Raw genomic sequence first — 8,747 nt, forward strand, 5'->3', positions numbered from 1 at the left:
ACACCCCACCCTCTGTCACTGGCTGGGCAACCCCCAGAATCAGCATTGCTCCCTTCTCCCCCTCCTGGTCTAAAAACAGTGCTGGGAGCAGTGCTGGGCTGTGTCAGCTGAGCCCTGCTCCTGGCATGTGTAGACATAAATTAATGAAGTGCCTTCATTTGAACCCTTGTGTAATGAGGGTTCAGATTGTTGTGGGATCAGGTTCTTTTAAAATGCTCTGCAGCCATGCACTTGTGTTTGGCCACAGCTGTAGAGCACTTTCAGGGGTCAGATCAGGTGAAAATTGTCACTTCTGTCTGTGACTAGTAGTGTGCCTGCACATACCCACTTCCTTCCTCCGCAGCTTGGGCAGAGTTCCTGAGCATGCTCCCATGTACCTCTGTGCATGAGAGAGGATGTAATGAAGGGGCTCCAGGCCCAGAGGTGGACCCTTCCCAGCTAACTAGGCCTGTCACTCTGGGAGAAGCTGAAGGCACCACCTGGGCATTCAGCCTCAGACCTTCCCCTCCAAGATAGCTTATATTAGGGATGGAATTTAGCATCCCATTAACTTTCTTATCCCCTCTGTGCTGCTCCACAGGTACTCTTGAATCAAAGCTGCACCACAACCTGTTAGTAACAAACAGGCATCCTAGTTCCTGGGTTTGGGGAGTCAGAACTAAGACAGACATCCAGAGCCCAGTCAGAGTATACCTAAAGCAGGGAGTGTTTGGTGCTGGGGTATGCTTCTGGTCATCTCTGAAGAGTGGATCAAACATGAGTCTGGCTTTAAGAAGCACTCAAATATCTGTTTATAGTCAGGGAACTACATTCTTGGCCCAGAGAATGAAGATCCCCTGGGCCCCACAGCAAATTCCACCAGGCCAGCTGGCAGAAAATCACAAAATTGTTTTCTCTCTGCAGGCAGCATCTGGAAAATGGCTCTCCCCAAACCCAGACATAGTTTGGGATACAGCGCCTGCCTGATGTCCTGCTGTGGGGAGAGACCACTGCGTCTCAGTGGGCAAGCAGAAAGGGCACAGCCTAAACTGCAGGGGCTGTTGAGGCCCCTCCTGGACATTTCCTCTGCCAGTCAGCCTATAGGAACATATCTGGAGCCTGCTGAAAGCTAGTACGTGGCATATCCTCTCCTGCCACCTGGCACTCCATTTATCCCGCACAGAAGGCATACATCAGAACCCCAGCTTCATGCTAGTCCTGTACCCCTCTCAAGACACCACAGCCCCTTCTTTCACTGATCTCAAAAAATATTTCAACAGAGAGTTGGGATTATCAGTCCCCTTTTACAGCTGGGAAAACAAGAACGTGGATGCAGGGAGCAGGAACTCATCCAAAGACACAGTGGATGCATCTACACAAGACACTTTACTGCAAAATAGTATAGTTTACTAAGCAGCATGCATGTGCATCTACACTTTCACATGCTTACTGAGCAGTAAACCTTGCTAATCATGAGTAAATTTGCTAACTGCAAATGCAAGTACCAAATTTACTTGCAGTTATTAACTGCACAGTAGCAGGGAGATTGCTCCCTGCCCCAGGAGCTGCCGGCTGCTGGGGGGCTCCGGAAGAGGGACTATGTCTCTCTGCCCCAGCAACAGGGAACTCCAAGCCCCCTGCTCTGAAATCACGACTACAGAGCTGGCACTAGGAGATCCTTATCTCCCAGTGCCAGCCATGTAACCACAGAGCTTGCACTGGGAGATAAGGATTACCCAGCACCAGCCCTGCTGCTTGCTGCCCCACCAGCAGATCAGGGCAGGGGGCTGGTACCTACCCCTCCTCTGCAGTTCTTTCCAAGTCCCCTGCCCTGATTGGGGAGCCAGGGCAAGGAGTTTCCTGCTGCCAAGGCAGGGAGGGAAACATTGTCCCTACCCTGGCAGCAGACAGACCCCTGGGGGCAGGGAGTCATGTCCCAGCCCTCACCAGGAGACAACTCTCTCCTAGTCTGGTGCTTCCTGCCAGCCCCTGAGCTAGCATGCAGGGGGAAGCCTAGAACTCCCCGAGGTGGTGGTAGGGGCCCATTGCAGTGCCCAAGGAAGTGGGAGCAGTTTGCTTCCATTAGCAGCAAATCGGCTCCTGCTTCTCTACACATGTAGATGCTTGCCTGGGAGCATTTACTGCATTGACACGTGCACTGGACTGCGCAGTAACCACCATTACTGCACAGTCCTGGTGCCACATGAGTTGTTTCTGACACTACTACGCAGTAGTGTCAGCATCATGGTTGATGCCTGCTGATGCAACATCACCGTAACTCATCGCTACGCCAACATAGTGTCTCATGTAGACGTGCCCAGTGAGTCATTAGCAGGGCTGGGGACAGAACCATACTTTTTGCCTCATATAATGTACCCTGGTATATGGGACCAAATTTCTTCCCCAAAGATCCCTCACCGACCTCCAGAAGTAGTGGTTGGCCATGTCTCTACTGCAGCTGAAGGTGTGCTGGCAGCCAACATAGACACACTCCATATTGGCTTTGAACTCGCTAGCATGGGAAACCAGCAGCAAAGACTCAGGGCATAGGCTTCAGTGTGGGCCAGCTGCTGAGCGCATGCCAGAGTTTCCAGGAAGCTGTGCAGCCTATGCTGTACAGCTTTCCTGCTGTAGTTACTTGTGATAGCTGTGTTAAAGCTGACATGGAATTGCCTGTGCTTGCTGTAATCACACCTCTGAATGCAGCACATATGTATCTTGAGAAGCTACTCCTAAACAACCCTGCTGTGGCTTACCCTTTGTTGAATTAGTAGTTAGATACCCTAGATTTAGTAATAAAGGTGCTTCTTCCCTGCTTGCTATAACGTGGCGCATGTGTAATTATTGAATACAGATAAATGGACTAAAAGCTGTAATATTTTGTCAGAAGTATACCATAGCAAACCAAAAGCTAGATCATGGGCTAGTACAGAAACATCATGGGTTGTAAATGATGGGCCTGAGCCAGCAGCTGGCTGGAGCTCCTGGGCCTGTAAATCCCGCTAGTGAAGGCTGCATCAAGCTCTACCTAGTGAGACTGAACAGCTTCCTCTGCACACTTTTAATAGACTGTGATCCTGTGATGGGTCTTAATGTGGCTGGAAGCTGTGGAACCGAGAGCTCAATCTGAGAGGAAGGCCAGGGAAATGTCAAATTCAGAACAAACACAGGCAGCAACCAGGGGCAGGGGAGGGCTTGCTATGCTGCATATAGTGGATTATCCTTTTTCTTGATCACTACAGAGGCATATCCTGTGGAGCTGACAGGTTCCAGCATGCACTGTGCCATTGTGCTCCTCCAGTCCTTTAAGAGGATAGTCACTGGCCCCTTGGACAGTTTTGTGGCTGCATTCTATGGGGATGAGTTCTCCTCCAAAGCACAGTATGCTCAGAAGTACCATGCTGCCCTTTATACATGGTCACTTGGCCAAGCTGCTCTCTCCCCACTGGATTTTCAGAGAAAATTCAGCCCCCACTTAAGCTGAGCAGTTTGTGTAAGTGTCAAAATGGGATCTGAACTCCTTTGAAAGTCTGACCTTTCGTGTGCTTAGGAAACCGGGGATTGCAGGAAAATTTCTGAGCAAGAAAACACATTGAGGGACCCCAGCTTGTCCAGGCCTAGCTAACAGGGAATGGCTCTTTACAGCATGTTCTCAGGGCTTTGCTTATGAGAAAGCTACTGTAATTTGGGGTGTCAAACATACAGCCCATAGGCTGGATCCAGATGGTGGACCCCTACAATCCAGCCTGTGAGTCTTGGATTGATTTTATGCGCTGCATGTGGCTTGCAGAACCAGTCTGGTGCATGGGCTGGACCTGGTGCCAGCACGCTGCATGAGGTGCCAATGCTCGACTGACCTGAGTGTTAGCTCCAGTGCATGGTCCCGATCCAGCCCACAGACTGGCCCAGTGACCCTCATAGGGCCCACAGGGCCAGATATTTTTGACACCTCTGCTCTAATTGATTTCAGTCGAGCAACAAAATAAGCCAATTTATCTTTGAGAAACAGTGGGGGGGAAAGAGAGAAAGAGTATGCATAAACCCTCTCTCATTGAAGCTTTTGCAAGCTGTATACTTCATCTGCTAAGTATAAACCTCATACAAATCAACAGGCATCAGTGAACCCAAGGGTTATTACATGCCCTTATGCTGCTTACAATGGAAACATGAGCACAGATGCCTTGTGAACAGTCACCAGTGTGCATCAAGGGAGTCCCTGCAGACTGTGGCTCAGACACTGCTCAGGTTCTGGAAGCCGCTATAGGTGAACGGGGGCAGGGCTGGTGAACATGAGGCAGTTTTTGACAGACAGGCCACATGATTGACTTCACACTTGCTTGGGTCCTGGTCAGCCCTGAAGTAGACACTGTCAGATGAGTCACGTGAGGGATCTTCATCAAAATAGTTGTAGGGTCTCAGAAGAAAGCCAACTCCATTCCCCACGGTCACTGTGTTGGGGATATCCTCAGCATGTGGGACATGCAGGAAACCAACAGAAACCCAGGCAACCAGATCCTGCAATTGGAAGAGAGAGAAAAAGGGAGAGGTCAGTGGGTGATGCCAGGAGAACTCCTAGCTAGGATACCACACGTTGGGCAGACTTTAGTGGACCCAATCCCACTCCCTGTCAATATTACCCTAAATGCAGATGCTGAGCAATGACTGATATCAGGGCCTGCAACAGGCCAGTAAGTGCTTGAGTATTAGCCAAGAGTAAGGGAAAATCCCTGCTGGCTGGGATGTGACCCAGGAGGGATGCTGTGTTTGGACATATGTCCCATATTTACTTGGAGTCCCCTGAGGTTTGGTGGTAGAAACCTTGTCTGGCATGCAGGAGACCTGGTTCTGATTCTCAGAGGTGGCTACAACTACAGCTGTTGAGGCACTGAATGTCTGGACTCAGCCTGACCTTTGGATTCTGTCTCAATGGCCTAAAGGGAGGATGGAAGTTCTGGGCAGCCTCCATACTCCTGCCTAGGCCTGCACATCAATGGTCTGGGTGACCTCTCATGCATACATCTTGATCCAGAAGGATCAATGGTTGTCTACTACTACTACCACCATATTTACTCAAATGTAAGATAAGGTTTTCTTCCCCAACAAGCACAGGGAAAAAAAGTCTTTATTTTTATATTTGCATATAAGGAAACCACACTAAATACATTGCCTATCCTTGAATTACTGCCAAAAGCAGAATATACTCAGTAATAGAAACCAGCTATGAAGTTGATTAAATGCAGGCAACACTGAGGATGACTATAAAATACCCATATGGGAGAAAAATGCTGATCAGAAGTTAGGGAGACAGGGCGCATCTGAACCCCAAGGCCTCCAGGCTTGGGGCTTGCATGTAGGATGCCTGCTTGGATTTGGGGAATTTTGAAACTTGACTATTGGGCTTTGCCCAATTGAATTTGGAACTGATTTGGCCTTGATTTTTTTTTTTTTAATTTTGTATTCTCTCAGTGCACAAAAAAATCCCCCCCCCAAGTTTATATTCTCTCTCAGTAGTTTCATAGTTGGTAGGGTTGGGAGGGACCTGAGCAGATCATCAAGTCCAACCCCCTGCCATGAAAAGAAAGAGTACTGGGGTCAAATGACCCCAGCGAGGTGTTCATTCAGCCTCCTCCTAAAGACCCCCAGGGTAGGAGCCAGCACCACTTCTCTTGGAAATTGGTTCCAGAAGTAGGTGTAGGTGTTGGAGTAGGTGCTCCTTAAAAATGTGTTTATGGAGTACCTGTGCAGAAGCCTGCAGCAATTTAAAAAAAAGTAAAATGCATCATTTCTGGGTCAGCTAAGTGTACAGGTACTATATGCAAATTACCACAGCTATGTTTCTTTTAAGGTCATTTTTTTTTTCAAATTCATTCCTCACTTTCATGTGCTCAGGGAAAGCAGGGTCTGACAGTAAGGAGTGGGGAAACGGTTGCAAGGGAAAGAAATTGGGGTGGGGCAGAGGGCAAAGTTGCTACCTGACCTCCCGGCAGCATTTATTTTCCCTGCTGTAGCAGTGGGAAGGGGACAAATTCAAGACAAGCCTCCAATAATTAGATTCTATACCTGGAAAATTATACCAAATTTATACATTTTCCTTATTCAGAATCTAATTATTGGGGAGTCATCTTATAATCAGGGTCACCTTATATTTGAGTAAATGAGGTATGTGCATGCAGGTGTACATGACCTCCACACCCCCCCAGCAAAATGCTGTTGCCTGCAGCACAGAGAAGACCTTACTCACCTCATTTGTGATGGTTTCATTGTCCACAAAATCTGCAAAAGCCACAGTGGGCTTCCAAGGGTCATTCTGGTTGTAGATGCTGGTGCTTCTTGGCTCGTCTTCCTTCCGCTTGGTGACAGCCAGTTTGTACCTAAAGAACAGAGAGGGAGAAAAATGTCTTTGTTCTTCCCAAGTAAACTGAATCAGAGGCAATGAAGGATAGCAATGGCATCAGTGCTGGATGCCTGGCCGCCTGGGATCTGAGTTTGGGCAAGTCAACACACCTCTCTTTCCTCAGGGGAGGTAACATTCCCTGCTCCCAGGGCACATGGGGCAATGAAGAGTGCTTGTCAAGGAAAATGCCACATGCTATTTCTGTGTGGAGCCTTAGAGATACTCCACCTGTGCAAGTTACCAGTGCAGGAGCCCTGCACACACAACACTATCATTCTGTGGAGTCCATCCCACAAGACATATCCCCTGCTTGCATACAAAGCTAAGGACAGGCATGCTAGGTAGAGAGGATATTAAAGATAAGAGCCATGAAGCCCTCAGCAGCAGGAGGTCAGGTGGGCATGTAACCAAGGGCTGAATACAGCATGGGAGTAGGTGTTGTGGCTGAGTCTGGGAGGAAATGACAAGGGTTAATGCATTACTGGAGCGTTCTGGTTATATGGACCTTGTGTGTGCCCACTTAGACTGCTCTCCAGAGAGTTCATCTGCCCTTCTTAAAGGACAAGGCCCCATAGAGAGGTTTCGGAAACAAAAAAACACAAGTGAAAGCCAAAGTGACCCATTATATCAGCTGCCCTAAAGCTGTCTATCACAAGCCATTACATTCCACCCAAGTCCCCTGTACTGAGGCAATAACTTATGCTTATCCATGATTTACTGGGCCTGATAATACTCCATCTTACTTCACTCTCCAGATGGAGTGAGGTCAGCAAATAGCTGCCAAGTGTGTGCATTGCAAGGAGGGTGTGGCTTAAAAAAATTCTGTGCGGTGTCATCAGGAAAATAGCCAGGAGTCTCTCGGGGCCTGACCCCATGGCAAACCCCATCTCTGGCAGAGGCAGCCATGGAAAGTTTGCCTGACCCTTTTACCGTAATTCTAATTTTAGCTTGACAGTGTCCCTCCATTCTCACATCCTCCCCAGGCTCCAATAGGTTGGTAGGGGAAGAGTTCCTGGCCTGTTTCTCTCAACTTTGTCACAGCCCCCACTACTATTTTTGTACAGAGATTTTGCATTCATTTCCCTTTGACTCTTGTCTTTGTCTGTTGGTCTCCTTATCAGTGACAGGTCTTTCCAGAGGCCCTTGGCATTTCTTAGCACTGAAAGGCCTGTCTGTAGGCTGCAGAGCCAATGGAGAAGGAAACAGCAACAGCAGAATACAGAATTGCAAAAACAGACTCAACTCTGGACCCCTTCCCTGTGTCTCATGCTTGTGGTAGGCCAGGTTGCCCCAAATCATATCTAAGGAACATCTGCTAGTGGGAGCCCTGGTTAGATAGTACAACAGTCCTAAGGCAGAGATACTGTGATGCCCTACTAAAATCAGACAGAGACAAGGTGGAGTACTGAGCTCTCTATTTCACCTTGGTGTCAAGCTGCACTAGCCCATGCAGTACAGCTTTTGACAACAACTAATTCCAGCTACCTCAGAGGAAAATATGTAGTGAGTGTTACAGGGCACTTAGCATGCCTGTTACTTTAAGAAGGGAAGAGGCTGCACGAAAAGCAGCTTGCAGATGTGGCATGGGCCAGTTAGAGTCATTTGATCAGAAAGGGGATGGGCTTGAAGCATATAAGCCCAGGGCCTGAGCTGGTCAGGTAGTCTATCCCTAAGAGCCATAGAAAAAGGAGCTGCTGGGTAATATCTGAGCTGGGGGTAAGCAGCTCTGGAGGTTTTAGGAAGGGACTAAGGAAGGACTAAGGAAGGACTAAGGAGAAGAGGAGGTACCAATAGCCCTGGGAACAGGGCAGAGGAAGGACAGAGAAGCCTGGGAATAGAGGGGCCTGGAAGATAGGAAAAGAGAGCCCATAGCTTAGAATAGAACAGGGAACAGTGTATGGAGACTGAAGGTTAGAGACTGAGGCCATGGCCCAAGACAGCTGATGATCAACATGATTGATAACATCTGTCAGGCATGGGTGTGGTTTAAGGGGTGGTAGGAGCCACAGTATAAGCCCTTAAGGCAAAGTACAAGCACCTGAATAACAAGGGATTGGGGATCCCTGAGGCAGCCTCCCTTTCAAAAGATCTAAGAACAATAAGGCATGGCAGGAGAGGAGAAGCATACTGAAGGAAGAGCAAAGGGCATCATGGTCACCCCTGGGATGAGCACTTGTTACAGTGGGCAGTCATGGAATAGGCAGCATAGGAGAGAGGCTTCTCTTCACCCTTGGTCAGTCAGTGCTGGTCTCATGCCCTGAAGCATGAAGGTGCTGGCTCACAGCTGCACCCCTGTGGGGCTTCTCCCTGAAGCACTGATCCACCCCACTGGTTAGAGAATGCTCCAACCATAGTACAGACCCAAAGAGGGGCT

At 48.7% G+C, this 8,747-nt stretch overlaps 1 protein-coding gene across 1 annotated transcript in view; it reads right to left on the reverse strand.

The window, feature by feature from the left end:
- Positions 1–2,843: 2,843 nt before the first annotated feature.
- The window catches only part of LOC102381970 (membrane primary amine oxidase-like), an 11,074-nt gene continuing 5,170 nt past the window's right edge, over positions 2,844–8,747 (reverse strand). The window contains exons 3-4 of the mRNA XM_006020943.3: positions 6,221–6,350; positions 2,844–4,494 (exon numbers count right to left, since the gene is read on the reverse strand). Of these exons, the coding sequence (XP_006021005.1) occupies positions 4,210–4,494; positions 6,221–6,350 (415 nt within the window). The 3' untranslated portion in view covers positions 2,844–4,209. The remainder of the gene's footprint in view (positions 4,495–6,220; positions 6,351–8,747) is intronic.

This window comes from Alligator sinensis, unplaced genomic scaffold (genome assembly GCF_000455745.1).
Source record: "Alligator sinensis unplaced genomic scaffold, ASM45574v1 scaffold161_1, whole genome shotgun sequence".
Taxonomy (NCBI): Eukaryota; Metazoa; Chordata; order Crocodylia; family Alligatoridae; genus Alligator; species Alligator sinensis.